This window comes from Colletes latitarsis, chromosome 12 (genome assembly GCF_051014445.1).
Source record: "Colletes latitarsis isolate SP2378_abdomen chromosome 12, iyColLati1, whole genome shotgun sequence".
NCBI classification, from domain to species: Eukaryota; Metazoa; Arthropoda; class Insecta; order Hymenoptera; family Colletidae; genus Colletes; species Colletes latitarsis.
In genome coordinates this window covers 26,508,785-26,532,356 of record NC_135145.1, presented here as the reverse complement: position 1 = coordinate 26,532,356, position 23,572 = coordinate 26,508,785, and the positions used below count along the sequence as shown (strand labels likewise).

Sequence of the window (23,572 nt, the reverse complement as noted above, 5' to 3'; positions counted from 1 at the left end):
GTTAGAGAATGATGGTTGGTACTAAGTATTGGCGAGTGACTTCAAGAGGTTGGCATTGTTTCGTGGGAAGATCGATAAACGATTGAATGTTTGGCGTGGTAAATAGGGGATTCCCCTGAGAGGGATTTGTAAGAGCCAGGAAGAGTAACGTGGGCGATTTCAAAATAAAACTTAGGCCTTTATTGCGTCCGTTCCAGGGCGATGGACGCTACAAGAATCTTTTTAGTTTGAGGCGAATGACTTCGCCAGGGGGACCGTTTGTTTCTTTATGACGCCCCTGCTGTGAAGGAAAAGTCCCTTGAGAGGGGCCATGCGTTGACAAAACGCACGTGGAACGTCTTAGCCACTCGCTTAGTTCGATTTCCTAAGAGATTCGTATGAGAGGGACTCCCCTGAGAGGGATTCTTGTGATAGGGATTCCCCTGAGAGGGATTCTTCTGAGAGGGATTCATCTAATAGGGATTCCCCTGAGAGGAATTCTCTTGATAGGGATTCCCCTGAGAGAGATTTCTCTGAGAGGGATTCTTCTAATAGGAATTCCCCTGAGAGGGATTCTCCTGAGAGGGATTCTCCTAAGAGGAAGTCCCCTGAGAGGGATTCTCCGGATAGGGAATCCCCTGAGAAGGATTCTTCTGATAGGGTTTTCTCTGAGAGAGATTCTCCTGAGAGACATCCCCCTGAGACGGATTCCCCTGAGAGGAATTCTTCTAAGAGGGATTTCCCTGCGAGCAATTCCCCTACGAGGAACTCCCCTGAGAGGGATTCTCCTGAGAGAGAGTTCCCTGAGAGTGATTCTCCTGATAGGGATTCCCCTGAGAAGGATTCTTCTGATAGGGATTCCCCTAAGAGAGATTCCCCTGAGAGAGATCCCCTTGAGAGGGATTCCCCTAAGAGGAATTCTTCTAAGAGGGATTCCCCTGAGAGAGATTCCCCTGAGAGGGATTCTTCTAACAGGGATTTCCCTTAGAGGGATTCTCCTGAGAGGGATTCCCCTGACAGAGATTCCTCTGAGAGGGATTCTTCTAATAGGGATTCCCCTGAGAGAGATCCCCATGAGAGGGATTCCCCGGAGAGGGATACTCCTGAGAGGGATTTTCCTCATAGGGATCCTCCTAAGAGAGATTCCCCTGAGAGAGATCCCCTTGAAAGGGATTCCCCTGAGAGGAATTCTTCCAAGAGGGATTCCCCAGCGAGGGATTTCCCTGAGAAGGATTCCCCTGAGAGGGATACTTTTGAAAGGGATTCTTCTGATAGAGATTCCCCCTGAGAGGGATTCTCCTGATAGAGATTCCCCTGAGAAGGATTCTTCTTATAGGAATCCCCCTAAGAGAGATTCCACTGAAAGGAATTCTTCTAAGAAGGATTTCCCAGCGAGGGATTTCCCTGAGAGGGATTCCCCTGAGAGGGATTCTTTTGATAGGGATTCTTCTGACAGAGATTCCGCCTGAAAGGGATTCCCCTGAGAGAGATTCCCCTGAGAGGGATTCTCCTGAGAAGGATTCTTCTTATAGGGATCCCCCTAAGAGACATTCCCCTGAGAGAGATCCCCCCGAGAGGGATTCCGCTGAAAGGAATTCTTCTAAGAGGGATTTCCCAGCGAGGTATTCCCCTGCGAGCGATTCCCCTGCGAGCGATTCCCCTACGAGAGACTCCACTGAGAGGGATTCTCCTGAGAGGGAGTCCCCTGAGAGGGATTCTCCTGATAGGGATTCCCCAGCGAGGGATTCCCCTGAGAAGGATTCCCCTGAGAAGGATTCATCTGATAGGGATCCCCCTAAGAGAGATTTCCCTGAGAGGGATTCTCTTGATAGGAATTCCCCTGAGAGAGATTCTTTTGAGAGGGATTCTTCTAATAGGAATTCCCCTGAGAAGGATTCCCCTGCGAGAGATTCCCCTACGAGGGACTCCACTGAGAGGGATTCTCCTGAGAGGGAGTCCCCTGAGAGAGATTCCCCTGAGAAGGATTCTTCTTATAGGGATCCCCCTAAGAGAGATTCCCCTGAGAGAGATCCTCCTGAGAGGGATTCTTCTAAGAGGAATTTCCCAGCGAGGGATTCCCCTGAGAGGGATTCTTCTGATAGGGATCCCCCTAAGAGAGATTCCCCTGAGAGGGTTTCTCTTGATAGGTATTCCCCTAAGAGAGATTCCTTTGAGAGGGATTCTTCTAATAGGAATTCCCCTGAGAGGGATTCCCCTGCAAGAGATTCCCCTACGAGGGACTCCACTGAGAGGGATTCTCGTGAGAGGGAGTCCCCTGAGAGGGATTCTCCTGAGAGGGAGTCCCCTGAGAAGGATTCTTCTGATAGGGATCCCCCTAAGAGAGATTCCCCTGAGAGGGATTCCCCTGAGAGGAATTCTTCTAAGAGGAATTTCCCAGCGAGGGATTCCCCTGAGAGGGATTCTTTAGATAGGGATCCTAAGAGAGATTCCCCTGAGAGAGATTCCCCTGAGAAGGATTCTCTTGATAGGGATTCCCCTGAGAGAGATTCCTTTGAGAGGGATTCTTCTAATAGGAATTCCCCTAAGAGGGATTCCCCTGCGAGAGATTCCCCTACGAGGGACTCCCCTGAGAGGGATTCCCCCTGACAGGATCCCTACTGAGAAGAATTCCCCTGAGAGGGATTCCCCGTGACAGGGATCTCCCTGAGAGGGATTCCCCTTGACAGAGATCTCCCTAAGAGGGATTCCCCTGACAGAGATCTCCCTAAAAGGGATTCCCCTGACAGGGATCTCCCCTGAGAGGGATTCCCCGTGACAGGGATCCCTCCTGAGAAGAATCCCCCTGAGAGGGATTCCCCTGAGAGGGATTCCCCGTGACACGGATCTCCCTGAGAGGGATTCCCCTGAGAGAGATTCCTCTTGACAGAGATCTCCCTAAGAGGGATTCCCCTGACAGAGATCTCCCTGAGAGGGATTCCCCCTGACAGGGATCCCTCCTGAGAAGAATTCCCCTGAGAGGGATTCCCCTTGACAGAGATCTCCCTAAGAGGAATTCCCCTGACAGAGATCTCCCTGAGAGGGATTCCCCTGAGAGTGATTCCCCCTGACAGGGATCCCTCCTGAGAAGAATTCCCCTGAGAGGGATTCCCCGTGACAGGGATCTCCCTGAGAGGGATTCCCCTTGACAGAGATCTCCCTAAGAGGGATTCCCCTAACAGGGATCCCCCCTGAGAGGGATTCCCCGTGACAGGGATCCCTCCTGAGAGGGATTCCCCGTGACAGGGATCTCCCTGAGAGGGATTCCCCTTGACAGAGGTCTCCCTAAGAGGGATTCCCCTAACAGGGATCCCCCCTGAGAGGGATTCCCCGTGACAGGGACTCCCCTAAGAGAGATTCCCCTGCGAGGAAACACGTGTAAAACCTTCATATGTTACTCTTATCATTGTCATAGTAAATATACTATTATAATAAAGACAGAAAGTAGCGAATGCATTTATTCCAACACTATTTGCACAATGACTACCGTAAAATACTCGAAAAAAATATTTATCCAACATTCTTACCCTGAAAAATATCAGGTCCCCTTGCATAGGAACTGATTAAATAAATATACATGAACAATATTTAAATATCCAACGCAACCACTTTAATTATTCTTTACATATTACATGAATTAACATAAATAAATTGCATTAGCACCAACCATGCGGCTCGAACAGACTCGACTCAAAAGTCCCGGGAATCCCTGCACAATCTCCAACCTCATAGATGTCGCCACTTGGCCACAAGATTATGAATGATTCAACATCTCATATGAGCTTCCAAACATCTATTTCAATCTACTAATTCAACTATACAATAATCGTGGCAGAAATATACAACATAACTATTTATACACCTAGTGTTTACCCATAGTGCATCATTAATGGTAGCAGTTCGTTATGCATATGTCACATGCAAAGTATGCAAAATAAATTGATGAAAGAAACTTCTATTTAGGTTTCACTCTTTCATCTATTTCCTAGGAATATTTGCGTCTGCAGTCTAGTGATAATGCTCGGATGATAATGTAGGATTCTTCCTTACCGATCACCGTCAGACGGGACGCGCAAGAGGATCTGCCGCCGCGGTTCTCCGCCATGCAGGTCCAGTATCCTTCGTCCTCGATCGTGACAGGGGCCACGTCGATACAGTAGAAATTCCCCTCGTGGACGAAGGAGAATCTCGAACCGGCGAGGACTGCTTCGGCATTTCTTTGCCAAGTAATCTGGAACCAAACAACGCCATTGTCGAATGATTTAAGCAGCGACGCTGGGCGTTGATGTCACCAGTTTGTCAAACATCACGCGTTAAAATACAAAATCAATTCTAGAGAGATTTAGGGACTTCCCCATTTTTTACACTCTTCAGTTTTCAAAAAGAAGAGACTAAGTTATTCGAATCTATAATTAATTTACGTGAGTTACTATTTTAGGTATTTATACACTCGCTTTATTGAAGAGGTAATAGGGACTTTTGTTTTTTAGCAGGAGGGGATGTACCCAAGTAAAATTACTAAATGAAACAAGTATTAATATTTACTGTTTTTATATTCAAATGGAAGGAAAGTATTATGTATCTGTAATTAAGACAGATTTTAGTGAAATTATTTGATCAAAAAACAGGGTTTTTAACAACCCTAAATTGGTAAATTTGATTAGATTTACAGTAAATTTAGTCCTTATATACAGGGTGTTCGACTATCCCTGGGAAACATTTTAATGGGAGGTTCTAGAGGCCAAAATATGACGAAAATCAAAAATACCAATTTGTTAATAGAGATTTCGTTAAAAAGTTATTAACAATTAAATTCAAAAATTTCAAATCGTTCAGGAAAAAATATTTTTGGTTGCAGGAGTCAATTATAAGTACATTAGGTGAATAGACATATCCCTGAAATCCTAACCATTTTCGAGAAAAAAATTCTTTATTGAAATTACAATGTCTGACTCTGAAATTCCGATTCCACTGAAATTTCAAAAAGTTTCAAATCGTTCTAAAAAAAATATTTTTGGCTGCAGGGGTCAATTACAATCATTTTTGGTGAATAGACATATCCCTGAATTCCTACCCACTTTCGAGAAAAAAAATCGGAAAGGGGTTGAAATTTTTTGGTAGAAAAAAAAATTTTTCAAATCGTTCTGAAAAAATTATTTTTAGTTGCAGGGGTCGATTACAATTATTTTTGGTCATTATAGATAACCCTGAAATTCTACGCATTTTCGAGAAAAAAATTCCTAAATGAAAATATAATTCCAGGCCAGAAATGTATTCATTCGAATCTTTAAGACATCATAACTCCTGAACGGAGTGGACGATTTTAATTTTCAAAAACGCAAACGACGCGTATTTTGATGAAGAATATGTAGGAATTGCAAAAATACTCGAAAAGTTGATCTTTGACCCTGCAAAACGAGAAAAACACCATAAAAATGGTCCAATATTCAAACGACCATAACTCCTACGATAGTGAATATATTTCAATGAAACTTTTTTCTGAAGTAGAGCTCATGAGTACCTACAAAAAAGTATTACACAACTTTTCCGTAGGACGTCAAATAAAATTACTAAAAATCAAAAACGAATTTTTAAGAAAAATCGACAGGGGGTAGCTGCTGAAATTTTTCACCGAAAAAAAAAATTTCAAATCATTCTGAAAAAAATATTTTCGTCTGAAGAGGTCAATTACAATCATTTTTGGTCAATAGACATACTCTCGAAATCCTAACCATTTTCGAGAAAAAAATTCGAGAAAGTGTGAAATTTTTTCGACGCAAAAAAAAATTTCAAAACTTTTTGGAAAAAATTTTTTCGTTTGCAAGAGTTGATCACAATTATTTTTTGTCATTACATATACCCCCGAAATCCTACGCACTTTCGAGAAAAAAATTCCTAAGTGAAAATATAATTCCGGACCAGAAATGTACCCCAGAAATTTCATTCGAATCTTTAAAAAATCATAACTCCTGACCGGATTGGACGATTTTAATGTTTAAAAAAGCAAACTACGCGTATTTTGGTGGAGAATATGTAGAAATTACAAAAATTTTCGAAAAGGTGGCCCTTGACCCCCTAAAATGAGAAAAACCCTATAAAAATGGTCCAATTTTCAAACGACCATAACTCCTACAATAGTACATATATTTCAATAAAACTTTTTTCTGAAGTAGAGCGCATGAGTACCCACAAAAAAGTATTAGACAACTTTTCCGTAGGACGTCAAATAAAATTACTAAAAATCAAAAACGAATTTTTAAGAAGAATCGACAGAGGGTAGGTACTGAAATTTTTAGACGAAATTAAAAAATTTCAAATCATTCTAAAAAAAATATATTTAGTTACAGGGGTCAATTATAATAATTTTTCGTTATTAGACACATCCTCGAAATCCTGCCCAGTTTCGAGAAAAAAATTCAAGAAGGTATGAAATTTTTCACCGAAAAAAAAAATTTCAAATCATTCTAAAAAAAATATATTTAGTTACAGGGGTCAATTATAATTATTTTTCGTTATTAGACACATCCTCGAAATCCTGCCCAGTTTCGAGAAAAAAATTCAAGAAGGTATGAAATTTTTCACCGAAAAAAAAAATTTCAAATCATTCTGAAAAAAATACTATCGTCTGCAGGGGTCAATTACAATCATTTTTGGTCAATAGACATACCCTCGAAATCCTACACACTTTCGAGAAAAAAATTCGAGAAGATATGAAATTTTTCGACAAAATTTCGAATCGTTCTGGAAAAAATATTTTTGCTTTAAGGGGTCAATTACAATCATTTTTGGTCAATAGACATACCCTCGAAATCCTGCACACTTTCGAGAAAAAAATTCGAGAAGGTATGAAATTTTTCGACAAAATTTCAAATCCTTCTGGAAAAAATATTTTCGGCTGCAGGGGTCAATTACAATCATTTTTGGTGAAGAGTCATACTCCCAAAATCCTAACCATTTCTTAGAAAAAAATTCAAGAAAGTATGAAATTCGACAAAAAATTTCAAATCGTTCTAAAAAAAAATACTTTCGGTTTTGGAAGTCAATTACAATCATTTTTGGTGAATAGACCTACCCCCGAAATCCTAACCATTTTCGAGAAAAAAATTCAGTACTGTCTGAACTTTAAACGTTAATAACTTTTTACTTATTGCAACTTATTTTGGCCTCTAAAATCCCACATTAAAATTTTTCCCAGAGGTGGCTGAACACCGTGTATATATTATTAAATTCCTCATAAAAAAAATAAATAATAATGTCTTAAATATTCTCTAAAAAAGAGTACAAAAATAAATACATTTTAAACCTGTAAAATTCGTGATTTCGATTCTATCTTTTAATTTTTTTATTTGAGGTCCGTCAATTTAGAAAAATAACACATATTTCAATTAATACATTTACAATCCCGAATTCTCAGTTAATAATTGCCTTGAAATGAAAGAGTAGTAAAACTTATTTCCCCTAATTTGGACCGAATTCAATTGGAAGACTAGTCTCCTGTCCGTGGTATAATTTCTGCGCAATTAGGGGGTTTCCATCGTCCTTTTGCTGCAGGTTTTACCCTCTCGAGCGTTACGCAACGCTGGTCGGGGCCGATTACTGTGGAAAACGACCATTTCGAGGCTTACGAGCCGCGGATTTAGCCGATCGGAGGGCATAGTTTCAGGCATAGTGTACATGCGCGCGCGTAATAATAGTCGTAAAACGACGCATAACGATCTTCGTTTGCTCCTTTTCATCTCCCGCCGCGAGCTCGGGTCATGGACCTCGGGGAGTCCCCTTTAGCGCGTTCGTCCGCAACAGGGACAGAAGAACCAACAGAAATCCCTGGCTATAACTCAACGGACTGATTTCGTTTCACCCTTCCGGGTTATTCACCGAAATTGGCAACCATTCCTCGCCTTCCTCGACATATCAACACCGCAACGTTCTTCCACGTTCCTCGACATTACGCTATTTAGGGTCTAAATAGAGTAAATGTCACTTCCAATTAACTTAGTTTTCAAGATTTTATGCATATGCATATTGCAAGTGTCATCCAACAATTTTTTTGAGCCTTTTACATGCACCTTGTAAGTTATCAGTGACCACAATTGGGTTACCTACTGGAACTGCTCATATTTAGAGTAGTTGCTATACTTTGATGTCTTTTAAGAAGTTTAAAACCTTCTTGCAGGAGTGCATTTCTCCTAAGATTGTTAGTGAATCTTGTAGCTTATGTTGAATCCTCTTCATATTATATTTAAGGCAAAGATGTGTTCAATAGTAGTTTGTAAGTTACAGGTGTCGCAGGAATTTGGTTCGGTTTTTGTGATAAGGTGTGAGTGTGTCCAGCTCGAGTGCTCTATTCTTAATCAGGTTGTTTTCATTTGATCTTTTCTATTCAGTAGTAACGCTGGATTGAAGTCACATATATTGTTCCAAACTTTGCGTAGCTTAGTTGGTCTGCTATTTCTCCATTCTTCATTTCACACTTCCATTAGTGCCTCGGTGCAATGCTTTTGGTGGTCCCCATGAGTTGCTTGCTCATATTTCATTATAGTTATACTGGAGCTAGCCAGTTTTGCTGCTGTATCGGCCTTCTTGTTGCCTTCAATACCAATATGGGTGGGAATCCAGGAATACTTCTCTTTTGTCTCGCTTAAGGGTTTCATTCAATTCAATAATGTTTTCGATTACTGTGTTATTTGTTTCCAAATTGTCTAGAGCGAGCAGGGTGCTTTTGAATCAGTCAGACTAATGTATTTATTGTGTGTTCGTTCAACTTTGCTTGTTGCAAATATCAAATATTACAATTCGGTTCTTAGACACTACTAATTCACTTAGTTTTCAAGATTTTACACATATGCATATTGCAGGTGTCATTTAACTTTTTTCCCCAGTTTTTTTGAGCCTTTTACATGCACCTTGTAGGTTATCAGTGACCACAGTTGGGTTACCTAGTGGACCTGCTCATATTTAGAGTAGTTGCTATACTTAGATGTCTTTTAAGAAGTTTAAAACCTTTTTGCAGGAGTGCATTTCTCCTAAGATTGTTAGTGAATCTTGTAGCTTATGTTGAATCCTCTTCATATTATATTTAGGGCAAAGATGTGTTCAATAGTAGTTTGTACGTTACAGGTGTCGCAGGAATTTGGTTCAGTTTTTGTGATAAGGTATGAGTGTGTCCAGCTTGAGTGCCCTATTCTTAATCAGGTTGTTTTCATTTGATCTTTTCTATTCAGTAGTAACGCTGGATTGAAGTCACATATATTGTTCCAAACTTTGCGTAGCTTAGTTGGTCTGCTATTTCTCCATTCTTCATTCCACACTTCCATTAGTGCCTCGGTGCAATGCTTTTGGAGGTCCTCATGAGTTGCTTGCTCATATTTCATTATAGTTATACAGGAGCTAGCCAGTTTTGCTGCTGTATCGGCCTTCTCGTTGCCTTCAATACCAATATGGGTGGGAATCCAGGAATACTTCTCTTTTGTCTCGCTTAAGGGTTTCATTCAATTCAATAATGTTTTGAATTACTGTGTTATTTGTTTCCAAATTGTCTAGAGCGAGCAGGGTGCTTTTGTATCAGTCAGACTAATGTATTTGTTGTGTGTTCATTCAACTTTGCTTGTTGCAAATATCAAATATTACAATTCGGTTCTTAGACACTCCTAATTCACTTAGTTTTCAAGATTTTACACATATGCATATTGCAGGTGTCATTCAACTTTTTTCCCCTGTATTTTTGAGCCTTTTACATGCACCTTGTAGGTTATCAGTGACCACAGTTGGGTTACCTAGTGGACCTGCTCATATTTAGAGTAGTTGCTATACTTTGATGTCTTTTAAGAAGTTTAAAACCTTCTTGCAGGAGTGCATATCTCCTAAGATTGTTAGTGAATCTTGTAGCTTATGTTGAATTCTCTTCATATTGTATTTAGGGCAAAGATGTGTTCAATAGTAGTTTGTAAGTTACAGGTGTCGCAGGAATTTGGTTCGGTTTTTGTGATAAGGTGTTAGTGTGTCCAGCTCGAGTGCCCCATTCTTAATCAGGTTGTTTTCATTTGATCTTTTCTATTTAGTAGTAACGCTGGATTGAAGTCACATATATTGTTCCAAACTTTGCGTAGTTTAGTTGGTCTGCTATTTCTCCATTCTTCATTCCACACTTCCATTAGTGCCTCGGTGCAATGCTTTTGGAGGTCCTCATGAGTTGCTTGCTCATATTTCATTATAGTTATACTGGTGCTAGCCAGTTTTCCTGCTGTATCGGCCTTCTCATTGCCTTCAATACCAATATGGGTGGGAATCCAGGAATACTTCTCTTTTGTCTCGCTTAAGGGTTTCATTCAATTCAATAATGTTTTGGGTTACTGTGTTATTTGTTTCCAAGTTTTGTAGAGCGAGCAGGGTGCTTTTGAATCAGTTAGAATGATGTATTTGTTTTGTGTTCATTCAACTTTGCTTGTTGTAAATATCAAATATTACAATTCGTTTCTTAGACACTACTAATTCACTTAGTTTTCAAGATTTTACACATATGCATATTGCAAGTGTCATTCAACTTTTTTCCCCTGTTTTTTTGAGCCTTTTACATGCACCTTGTAGGTTATCAGTGACCACAATTGGGTTACCTAGTGGAACTCCTCATATTTAGAGTAGTTGCTATACTTTGATGTCTTTTAAGAAGTTTAAAACCTTCTTGCAGGAGTGCATTTCTCTTAAGATTGTTAGTGAATCTTGTAGCTTATGTTGAATCCTCTTCACATTGTATTTAGGGCAAAGATGTGTTCAATAGTATTCTGTACGTTACAGGTGTCGCAGGAATTTGGTTCGGTTTTTGTGATAAGGTGTGAGTGTGTCCAGCTTGAGTGCCCTATTCTTAATCAGGTTGTTTTCATTTGATCTTTTCTATTCAGTAGTAACGCTGGATTGAAGTCACATATATTGTTCCAAACTTTGCGTAGCTTAGTTGGTCTGCTATTTCTCCATTCTTCATTCCACACTTCCATTAGTGCCTCGGTGCAATGCTTTTGGAGGTCCTCATGAGTTACTTGCTCATATTTCATTATAGTTATACTGGAGCTAGCCAGTTTCACTGCTGTATCGGCCTTCTCGTTGCCTTCAATACCAATATGAGTGGGAATCCAGGAATACTTCTCTTTTGTCTTGCTTAAGGGTTTCATTCAATTCAATAATGTTTTGGGTTACTGTGTTACTTGTTTCCAAATTTTGTGGAGCGAGCAGGGTGCTTTTGAATCAGTCAGACTAATGTATTTGTTGTGTGTTCGTTCAACTTTGCTTGTTGCAGATATCAAATATTACAATTCGTTTCTTAGACACTCTTAATTCACTTAGTTCTTCAAGATTTTACACATATGCATATTGCAGGTGTCATTCAACTTTTTTCCCCTGTTTTTTTGAGCCTTTTACATGCACCTTGTAGGTTATCAGTGACCACAATTGGGTTACCTAGTGGAACTCCTCATATTTAGAGTAGTTGCTATACTTTGATGTCTTTTAAGAAGTTTAAAACCTTCTTGCAGGAGTGCATTTCTCTTAAGATTGTTAGTGAATCTTGTAGCTTATGTTGAATCCTCTTCACATTGTATTTAGGGCAAAGATGTGTTCAATAGTATTCTGTACGTTACAGGTGTCGCAGGAATTTGGTTCGGTTTTTGTGATAAGGTGTTAGTGTGTCCAGCTCGAGTGCCCTATTCTTAATCAGGTTGTTTTCATTTGATCTTTTCTATTCAGTAGTAACGCTGGATTGAAGTCACATATATTGTTCCAAACTTTGCGTAGCTTAATTGGTCTGCTATTTCTCCATTCTTCATTCCACACTTCCATTAGTGCCTCGGTGCAATGCTTTTGGAGGTCCTCATGAGTTACTTGCTCATATTTCATTATAGTTATACTGGAGCTAGCCAGTTTCACTGCTGTATCGGCCTTCTCGTTGCCTTCAATACCAATATGGGTGGGAATCCAGGAATACTTCTCTTTTGTCTCGCTTAAGGGTTTCATTCAATTCAATAATGTTTTGGATTTCTGTGTTATTTGTTTCCAAATTTTCTAGAGCGAGCAGGGTGCTTTTGAATCAGTTAGAGTGATGTATTTGTTGTGTGTTCATTCAACGTTGCGTGTTGCAAATATCATATATTACAATTATTTTTCTTAGACGCTCCTAATTCACTTAGTTTTCAAGATTTTTTGCATATGAATATTGCAGGTGACAATATAGTATTACAAAAAAATTTGGTGGTCTTTTCAAAGAATGACACTGGCATTTGAAACAAATAATTCATGCATATATCAAACTTCAAAATGCGACCAAAACGAATCAAGTAGCTCATTGCAGTCATAAATGGAATGAAAATTGAAGACATTCAATTTTAAAAGGTATAATTCAAAAAGTATCAATGATAAACCTGAAAATTGCACTAAATTATTGCAATTCGTATAGAGGTATATAGTGTAATGTTTCTTCATTTGATACATAACAACAACACAAAAAAACCTCTAGTAGTACTCAGTAAATTAAATAAAATTTGCGGTTACGTATGAAACTTAGCTGCCACTAAAAATTATACAGTTGGTAACATTGGAAATCCGGTGAATCCCCAACTGTTTGTGTAACAATGCTCACTAATGATTGAATCTAGCTCATTTAGCAGCATTCTGACTGTTATATGCGTTGGTTTGCCAACAAAGTCAATAAAAGAGACTTAAAATGCAACAAACTATAGTAGCAGACAGTAAATTAGTTATTTAGTTATTGGAAAAATGTAATTGGATATTAAAAATCTCAGAGAGCCAGTTAAATATGGCGGTGGGTCTCTAAAAGGTATAGTTCATTTGCAAAAAATTCCTCAAGAAGGATTGGAAACCCCCCTTAATATACCAAAATACCCTCTCAAATTGTAACTATTTTTAACGAGTGTGTGACTACCTTTGGTGTCGTTGAACTCCGGATTTCCACGAGGAACCTGGTCCTGGTGCCGACCTTGACCGCGAGATCGGTTAATCTTCGCAGGAAAACCGGGGGATCACCTTCCTCGGAGATGGGTTCGTCGATGCTGAGCTGAATCCTCTTCGAGGATCCCTTGTCGAACCCTTGGCCCACCCTCGTCGCCACCAAAGCATAATGTCCACTGTCGTCTTTCTGCGATTGCGTCAGGGTCACCTGGACGACGTTACCTTTCATCTGAATCCGATATCGGTCGGATTGGATCGGTACATCCCCGCGTGTTCTGCAATCAAACAAACCATTTTCATTAATTTTTGTGATTATTGCTATTTAAATGCAGCTAGGCCTCGATTAGGGCGATATTTGATCACAGTAGGGGCAAAGAATTCCTTTAAAGTTGATAAATTATGGTTTCAAATGCCATGTGGCGACATCTGGCGGCGGAGTTTCGCAAACTCACTAGGCTGTAAGGGGAATTCCCTAAATTGGGAGACATAGAGATTTTTATTCTTCGAATCACATCGCGTTTCTTAGCTTTTGCATTAACAAATTCATGATTCTAGAAACCGAAGAGGCACAAATAAGCTGTCAAACGAGACGGTTGTGTTTATACATTCTTTTAATAAAAAAATAAACTAATTTTTCCAAAACGATTTGAAGATTCTTTTTCCTTTGAGAAATTTCACATATTCTCGAATTTTTTTCTCGAAACTGGGTAGGATTTCGAAGGTATGTCTCTTCACCAAAAATTATTGCAATTGACCCCTGCAACCAAATATAATTTTTTTAATATGATTCGAAATTTTTTAATTTCGTCTAAAAATTTCAGTATCTACTTGAATTTTTTTCTCGAAATTGGGTAGGATTTCGAGGGTATGTGTAACGACCAAAAATGATTGCAATTGACCTCTGCAGAGGAAGATATTTTTTTCAGAATGATTTGAAGTTTTGTCGAAAAATTTCATACCTTCTTGAATTTTTTTCTAAGAAATGATTAGGATTTCGAGGGTATGTCTATTGACCGAAAATAATTGTAATTGAGCTCTGCAGACGACAGTATTTTTTTCAAAATAATTTGAAATTTTTTTTTTCGTGGAAAAATTTCAGCACCTACCCCCTGTCGATTTTCCTTAAAAATTCGTTTTTAATTTTTAATAATTTTATTTGACGCCCTACAAAAAAGTTGTCTTATACGTTTTTGTAGGTACTCATGAGCTCTACTTTAGAAAAAAGTTTCATTGAAATATATTTACTATCGTAGGAGTTATGGTCATTTGAAAATTGGACCATATTTATGATGTTTTTCTCACTTTTTGGGGTCAAGGATCAACTTTTCTAATATTTTTGCAATTTCTACATATTCTCCACCAAAATACGCGTCGTTTGCGTTTTTAAACATTAAAATCGTCCAATCCGTTCAGGAGATATGGCGTCTTAAAGATTCGAATGAATACATTTCTGGCCTGGAATTATATTTTCATTTAGGAATTTTTTTCTCGAAAATGCGTAGAACTTCAGGGTTATCTATAATGACCAAAAATAATTGTAATCGACCCCTGCAACTAAAAATAATTTTTTCAAAGCGATTTGAAACACGTGAAATTTCAGGGGAATCATTCATTCATGATCAGACATATTTTCAGTAAAGAATTTTTTTCTAATAAATGATTAGGATTTCGGGGATATGACCCTTCACCAAAAATGATTGTAATTGACCCTCATAGCCAAAAATATTTTTTCCAGGACGATTTGAAATTTTGTCAAAAAATTTCATACCTTCTCGAATTTTTTTCTCGAAATTGGGTAGGATTTCGAAGGTATGTCTCTTCACCAAAAATGATTGCAATTGTCCCTCACAACCGAAAATAATTTTTCCAGAACGATTTGAAATTTTTTAATTTCGTCTAAAAATTTCAGTACTCGAATTTTTTTCTCGAAAATGGGTAGGATTTCGAGGGTATGTGTAATGACCAAAAATGATTGCAATTAACCTCTGCAGAGGAAGATATTTTTTTCAGAATGATTTGAAATTTTTTAATTTTGACGAAAAATTTCAGTACATTCTCGATTTTTTTTCTCCAAAATGGGTAGGATTTCGAAGGTATGTCTCTTCACCAAAAATGATTGCAATTGTCCCTCACAACCGAAAATAATTTTTCCAGAACGATTTGAAATTTTTTAATTTCATCTAAAAATTTCAGTACTCTATTTTTTTTCTCGAAAATGGTTAGGATTTCGAGGGTATGTGTAATGACTAAAAATGATTGCAATTGACCTCTGCAGACGATGATATTTTTTTTTTTTCGCGAAATGTTTTGCAATTCGCAAAATTTCAGTTTTTGGTTCTCTTCGAGTCGTCTATTTGCTATTATTGCGGACTCATTCAGTCGTCCGCGAAATCGCGTTTGCGCAATAGCCGCGTCTGCCCGCGCAATGCACCCTTGATGATCGCGACCGTCGCGACGTGGCCATATGGGCGCCTCCTCAACGCAACGCCGGCATAGCAAACGGATCGGTACGCGGTGACGCAATGTCTATTTTGTCTGGCGAGAGAAATAAATTCGACGTTGCGTAGCCGCGACCAATTCTCTTCCCGTTCGCTTTTCATATTTTCTGTATCCTCCAAGGAAGTTACAATGAAGTATTCTAGTGTGAATCATTGAAAAAATTAATTTCTTTTTTTTTGGGAAATTTTTTAAAAAATATAATTTCAACAGTATATAAAAAATTGTTTTCTGTAATTTGAAGATGTTTTCTTATTTTTCTAAGGGTTTCAATCCAAATTAAGAGCAGTTTTTTTTCGAAAAATTCATAAATATCAGAGTTTTAGAGGTATTACATTAGAATCCACCCTTAAGGGGGTGTTTTAGTGTGAATCATTGAAAAAATTAATTTCTTTTTTTTTTGGAAATTTTTTAAAAAATATAATTTGAACAGTATATAAAAAATTGTTTTCTGTAATTCAAAGATGTTTCCTTATTTTTCTAAGGGTTTCAATCCAAATTAAGAGCAGTTTTTTTTCGAAAAATTCATAAATATCAGTTGTTTTTAGAGATATTACATTAGAATCCACCCTTAAGGGGGTGAATCATTGGAAAAATCAATTTCTTTTCTTTTTTTTTGTAATTTTTTAAAGAATATAATTTGAATAATATATAAAAAATTGTTTTCTTTAATTTATAGATGTTTTCTTAATTGTCAAAAGAGTTCAATGTAAATTAATAATAGCTTTGTTCAAAGAAATTCATTTTTGTTAGTTATTTTTAGAGATATTACATTAGAATCCACCCTTAAGGGGGTGTTTTAGTGTGAATCATTGGAAAAATTAATTTCTTTTATCTTTTTTTGTAATTTCTTAGAGAATATAATTTGAACAGTATATAAAAAATTGTTTTCTGTAATTTGAAGATGTTTTCTTACTTTTCAAAAAAGTTCAATCCAAATTAATAATAGCTTTGTTCAAAGAAATTCATTTTTTTAGTTATTTTTAGAGATATTACATTAGAATCCACCCTTAAGGGGGTGTTTTAGTGTGAATCATTGGAAAAATCAATTTCTTTTCTTTTTTTTTGTAATTTTTTAAAGAATATAATTTGAATAATATATAAAATATTGTTTTCTGTAATTTAAAGATGTTTCCTTATTTTTAAAAGGAGTTCAATCTAAATTAATAATAGCTTTGTTCTAAGAAATTCATTTTTGTTAGTTACTTTTAGAGATATTACATCAGAATCCACCCTTAAGGGGGTGTTTTAGTGTAAATCATTGGAAAAATTAATTTCTTTTTTCTTTTTTTGTAATTTTTTAGAAAATATAATTTTAACAGTATATAAAAAATTGTTTTCTTTAATTTATAGATGTTTTCTTAATTGTCAAAAGAGTTCAATGTAAATTAATAATAGCTTTGTTCAAAGAAATTCATTTTTGTTAGTTACTTTTAGAGATATTACATTAGAATCCACCCTTAAGGGGGTGTTTTAGTGTGAATCATTGGAAAAATCAATTTCTTTTCTTTTTTTTTGTAATTTTTTAAAGAATATAATTTGAACAGTATATAAAAAATTGTTTTCTGTAATTTAAAGATGTTTCCTTATTTTTTAAAAGAGTTCAATCCAAATTAAGAGCAGTTTTTTTTCGAAAAATTCATAAATATCAGTTGTTTTTAGAGATATTACATTAGAATCCACCCTTAAGGGGGTGTTTTAGTGTAAATCATTGGAAAAATCAATTTCTTTTCTTTTTTTTTGTAATTTTTTAAAGAATATAATTTGAATAATATATAAAAAATAGTTTTCTGTAATTTGAAGATGTTTTCTTACTTTTCAAAAAAGTTCAATCCAAATTAATAATAGCTTTGTTCAAAGAAATTCATTTTCTTTAGTTACTTTTAGAGATATTACATCAGAATCCACCCTTAAGGAGGTGTTTTAGTGTGAATTATTGGAAAAATCAATTTCTTTTCTTTTTTTTTGTAATTTTTTAGAGAATATAATTTGAACAGTATATAAAAAATTGTTTTCTGTAATTTGAAGATGTTTTCTTAATTGTCAAAAGAGTTCAATGTAAATTAATAATAGCTTTGTTCAAAGAAATTCATTTTTGTTAGTTACTTTTAGAGATATTACATTAGAATCCACCCTTAAAGGGGTGTTTTAGTATGAATCATTGGAAAAATCAATTTCTTTTCTTTTTTTTTGTAATTTTTTAAAGAATATAATTTGAATAATATATAAAAAATTGTTTTCTTTAATTTATAGATGTTTTCTTAATTGTCAAAAGAGTTCAATGTAAATTAATAATAGCTTTGTTCAAAGAAATTCATTTTTGTTACTTATTTTTAGACCTATTACATTAGAATCCACCCTTAAGGGGGTGTTTTAGTATGAATCATTGAAAAAATTATTTTCTTTTCTTTTTTTTTGGACATTTTTTAAAAAATATAATTTGAACAGTATATAAAAAATTGTTTTCTGTAATTTATAGATGTTTCCTTATTTTTTAAAGGAGTTCAATCCAAATTAAGAGCAGTTTTTTTTCGAAAAATTCATAAATATCAGTTGTTTTTAGAGATATTACATTAGAATCCACCCTAAAGGGGGTGTTTTAGTGTGAACTTTTGCAAAAATCGACTTTTTTTCTCTTTTTGCAATTTCTTAATGAATATAATTTGGACAATATATAAAAAACAAGAAGAAAATCAAGAATATCAATTTCTTGACTGAGGCTTCGTTAAAAAGTTATTAAAAAATTAAATTAAAAAATTTCAAATCATTCTGAAAAAAATATCTTCGTCTGCAGAGGTCAATTACAATCATTTTTTGTCATTACACATACCCCCGAAATCCTACCCAATTTTGAGAAAAAAATTCGTTACCGAAAATATAATGTCTGATCATGAATGAATGATTCCCCTGAAATTTCACGTGTTTCAAATCGCTTTGAAAAAATTATTTTTAGTTGCAGGGGTCGATTACAATTATTTTGGATCATTAGACATAACCTCGAAATCCTACCCACTTTCGAGAAAAAAATTCGAGAATGTACTGAAATTTTTCGACAAAATTAAAAAATTTCAAATCATATTAAAAAAATTATATTTAGTTACAGGGGTTAATTACAATTATTTTTGGTCATTATATATATCCCTGAAATTCTACCCATTTTCGAGAAAAAAATTCCTAAATGAAAATATAATTCCATGCCAGAAATGTATTCATTCGAATCTTTAAGACGCCATATCTCCTGAACGGATTGGGCGATTTTAATTTTCAAAAACGCAAACGACGCGTATTTAGATGAAGAATATGTAGAAATTACAAAAATATTCAAAAAGTTATGACTTGAGTCTGCAAAATGAGAAAAACCCAATAAAAATGGTCCAATTTTCAAGCGACCATAACTCCTACGATAGTGAATATATTTCAATGAAACTTTTTTCTAAAGTAGAGCTCATTAGTACCTATAAAAAAGTATTACACAACTTTTCTGTAGGGCGTCAAATAAAATTACTAAAAATCAAAAACGAATTTTTGAGAAGAATCGACAGAGGGTAGATGCTGAAATTTTTCGACGAAAAAAAAATTTCAAATTATTTTGAAAAAAATACTGTCGTCTGCAGAGCTCAATTACAATTATTTTTGGTGAAGAGTCATATCCCTGAAATCCTAATCATTTCTTAGAAAAAAATTCGAGAAGGTATGAAATTTTTCGAAAAAATTTCAAATCGTTCTGGAAAAAATATTTTCGGTTGTGGGGGTCAATTACAATCATTTTTGGTGAAGGGTCATATCCCCGAAATCCTAATCATTTCTTAGAAAAAAATTCGAGAAGGTATGAAATTTTTCGACAAAATTTCAAATCGTTCTGGAAAAAATATTTTTGCCTTAAGGGGTCAATTACAATAATTTTTGGTGAAGGGTCATATCCCCGAAATCCTAATCATTTATTAGTAAAAAATTCTTTACTGAAAATATAATGTCTGATCATGAATGAATGATTCCCCTCAAATTTCACGTGTTTCAAATCGCTCTGAAAAAATTATTTTTAGTTGCAGGGGTCGATTACAATCATTTTTGGTCATTATAGATAACCCTGAAATTCTACGCATTTTCGAGAAAAAAATTCCTAAATGAAAATATAATTCCAGGTCAGAAATGTATTCATTCGAATCTTTAAGACATCATAACTCCTGAACGGATTGGACGATTTTAATTTTCAAAAACGCAAACGACGCGTATTTAGATGAAGAATATGTAGAAATTGTAAAAATATTCGAAAAGTTGATCCTTGACCCCGCAAAATGAGAAAAACACCATAAATATGGTCCAATTTTCAAATGACCATAACTCCTACGATAGTGAATATATTTCAATGAAACTTTTTTCTGAAGTAGAGCTCATTAGTACCTAGAAAAAAGTATTACACAACTTTTCCGTAGGGCGTCAAATAAAATTACTAAAAATCAGAAACGAATTTTTAAGAAGAATCGCCAAAGGGTAGGTGCTGAAATTTTTCGACGAAAAAAAAAATTTCAAATTATTTTGAAAAAAATACTGTCGTCTGCAGAGCTCAATTACAATCATTTTTGGTCAATAGACATATCCTCGAAATCCTACACACTTTCGAGAAAAAAATTCGAGAAGGTATGAAATTTTTCGACAAAATTTCAAATCGTCCTGGAAAAAATATTTTCGGTCGTGGAGGTCAATTACAATCATTTTTGGTGAAGGTTCATATCCCTAAATTCCTACCCATTTTCGAGAAAAAAATTCGAGAAGATATGAAATTCGACAAAAAATTTCAAATCGTTCTAAAAAAAAATACTTTCGGTTTTGGGGGTCAATTACAATCATTTTTGGTCAATAGACCTACCCCCGAAATCCTACCCATTTTCGAGAAAAAAATTCAGTCCTGTCAAAATTTAAAATGTTAATAACTTTTTAACGAAGCCTCCATCAACAAATTAATATTCTTAATTTTTGTAAATATATCAAAGATCAAGATAGGCTATTTATCGTAAACGTTCCACTCAACGGAAGTAAATACTAACCTCTAATTTTCTAGTTTACAAATTTTTAATATACAACTGAAAGAAAAATTAAAACAAATCAATTATTTAATGAATCAAAATAACTAATTCGCCTAACCACTCACAAGGTATTGCATCCACAACATTTAAAAGTAATCTTAAATTACAACAAATTATTAATATAAAATTCAAACTCTGTGTGTTTGTGATTTCTTTGCAGCGTCTATTATTCCCCTCCAAAGTAGATAAAATTTTATTCAGTCGCTCTTTAATAATCTTGGTCATCGCTCTTGATGGCGGAGTGCCAAATTTCTATCGATATAGTCCCCATTCTTAACGCTAGATAGCGCCACTAGACGTTGTATATCAACACAGCAGATGCTTCATTATTAAAATTGCGATCTTAAAGCAAAATAAATACAAATAAAAGGAAGCTTTCATGCTACAATTACAGAAAACTAATCCCAAGAATCTCTAACCTCCAATTAAAATCCTAAAACCCCAAACTGAGAGACCGTAGAATGTAACACTTGAGAATTTCTCGTTCCTTCAAACGAAACTCTTTCTTTTCGTAACGATACATTCCGTTTCGCAATAGGAACTTCAGATATTTTCTTTTCATAGTTAGAAAACTATTATTTGGCACTGGGCCCCTCTGGTAGTTCCACTCTGCGAAAATGTATGTCAAGGCGACGTTGGACGTTTGCTATGCGATCGTTCGATCTGGAGAAGGCAAATGGGTATTCGACACGGTCTCACAGGCGACAAGTCTCGTTATTTTAAGATTGACAGCCCCCAGCGTTACGTGTCGAGCTGAATAAAATAGAAAGAGGCGCGTAGGGAAGTAGAAAGCAGGAAGAAAAGCGCCCAGGAGGGGGTGGCGAGTCTCGTGACCGTAGCGTTCCCGACGAACTTACGCGAACTGATCTCTGGCCACGGTATTTCTAGATCGTCCCGAGATATCCGAATGATCCGAACGATCGACGGCCTTCGAGAAATCCGCTCATCCTCGCGATCCTGCGATTCCTTCACCGACGAAAGTAGGGCAGTAGAGCAATGCCAAGTGCTCGAGGGCGCCCTAGATCGTTCGTTTGCCCGAAATACGAACTATGCAATCGATTCTTATTTGGGAGCCACCGGGTGTGCCTACTCTATCGGCTAGATTCTTTCGTTTGGGGACAGTAATTGGTGGTCGATGAGCCTACCGTCGCGATCCGGCAATGGCGGGTTTGTTGCCATTGGCGCACTTGCAGCAGTCGCTCCCCATGTCGAGATCAGTCACTGCCTCTCACTGGCCAGTTCGTCGAACCAAACATCCCGACGCATGTTCCAGTAGCGTTGAACGACGGTCGAAGGGGCGGATGGAATCCAAACCGATGCATTTGACCCTCTTACTTGGCTTCGAACGAGGTCGCGGAGGACTCTGGGCACCCTGGTTTCATCGCGAACTCAACTTCGAGGATCCACCTAGGCTCGTGGATGAAGCAGGACTCGAAGCAGCGTTTGTCGGACCACTCCGGACCTGGTCGACTGGTTCGAAGCGGCTCGAGAGGCCCCAGTCGAGTTTTTGCCAGCTCCGACGATCGCCTCGACGCTCCCTCGGTGGACTGACAGCGGAATGTCGGCGGCGGATCGTCCGCGCCTAATTTTCCACCTCCACCGCCGTGGCTATAGTTCGAAGAAAACTATAAGCAACCAGCATCCTAGAGCCAAATGCCCCAAGGAGCAGCGCCTCTTTCGTCTTTTCGCGAAAATTTCGAGCTCGGTCGGATTTAGCTTGCTGAGAGGGAGGGGGAGGGACGACGAAGCACGGCGGAATTTTCGTAACGCGCGAGAGAAACGCTTCCGTCGTGGATGTGTGATGCTGAGTGTGAATGGTTTCGGGGTTGGAGGGAATTGTTGTGGATGATTCATGGCTTTGGACCAGAATTTTTATTGTTTTGTCAATTAAGCTGTGGAAGCACTTGGTACTAATTGGATATTGAGAATAGTTATGAATGATTCACGACTTTTAATCAGTATTTTTATTGTTTTGTCAATTAACCTGGGGAATCACCTAATACTACTAGAATCTTATGAATAGTTATGGGTGATTCACGACTTTGGAACAGTATTTTTATTGTTTTATCAGTTAACCTCTGAAACCACCTGGTACTAGTTGAATTTTAAGAATAGTTAGGGATGATTCATGACTTTGGATCAGTATTTTTATTGTTTTATCTATTAATTAGAGGATTCACTTGGTACTAGTTGAATCTTAAGAATAGTTATGGGTGATTCACGACTTTGGACCAGTATTTTTATTGTTTTATCTATTAATTAGTGGATTCACTTGGTACTAGTTGAATCTTAAGAATAGTTATGGGTGATTCAAGACTTTGGATCAGTATTTTTATTGTTTTATCAATTAAACAGTGGAACCACCTGGTATTAGTTGAATTTTAAAAATAGTTATGGATGATTCACGACTTTGGATCAGTATTTTTATTGTTTTGTCAGTTAACCTGTGGAACTACTTGGTATTAGTTGAATTTTAAGAATAGTTAGGGATGATTCATGACTTTGGATCAGTATTCTTATTGTTTTCTCAATTAACCTGGAGAATCACCTAATACTACTAGAATCTCAAGAATAGTTATGGGTGATTCACGACTTTGGACCAGTATTTTTATTGTTTTATCTATTAACCTGTGGAATCACCTAATATTAGTTGAATCTTAAGAATAGTTATGGATGATTCAAGACTTTGGATCAGTATTTTTATTGTTTTGTCTGTTAACCTGTGGAACTACTTGGTATTAGTTGAATATTAAAAATAGTTATGGATGATTTAAGACTTTGGATCAGTTTTTTCATTGTTTTATCAGTTAACCTGTGAAACCACCTGGTACTAGTTGAATATTAAGAATATTTATGGATGATTTATCACTTTGGATCAGTATTTTTATTGTTTTGTCAGTTAACCTGTGGAACTATTTGGTAATAGTTGAATTTTAAGAATAGTTATGGGTGATTCAAGACTTTGGATCAGTATTTTTATTGTTTTGTCAGTTAACCTGTGGAACTACTTGGTATTAGTTGAATTTTAAGAATAGTTAGGGATGATTCATGACTTTGGATTAGTA

General features: G+C 36.4%; 1 protein-coding gene across 1 annotated transcript in view; it reads right to left on the bottom strand.

The window, feature by feature from the left end:
- Window positions 1-23,572, bottom strand: part of LOC143349076 (uncharacterized) — a 179,089-nt gene that overhangs the window by 139,846 nt on the left and 15,671 nt on the right. The window contains exons 3-4 of the mRNA XM_076779997.1: window positions 12,902-13,202; window positions 4,027-4,207 (exon numbers count right to left, since the gene is read on the bottom strand). Of these exons, the coding sequence (XP_076636112.1) occupies window positions 4,027-4,207; window positions 12,902-13,202 (482 nt within the window). The remainder of the gene's footprint in view (window positions 1-4,026; window positions 4,208-12,901; window positions 13,203-23,572) is intronic.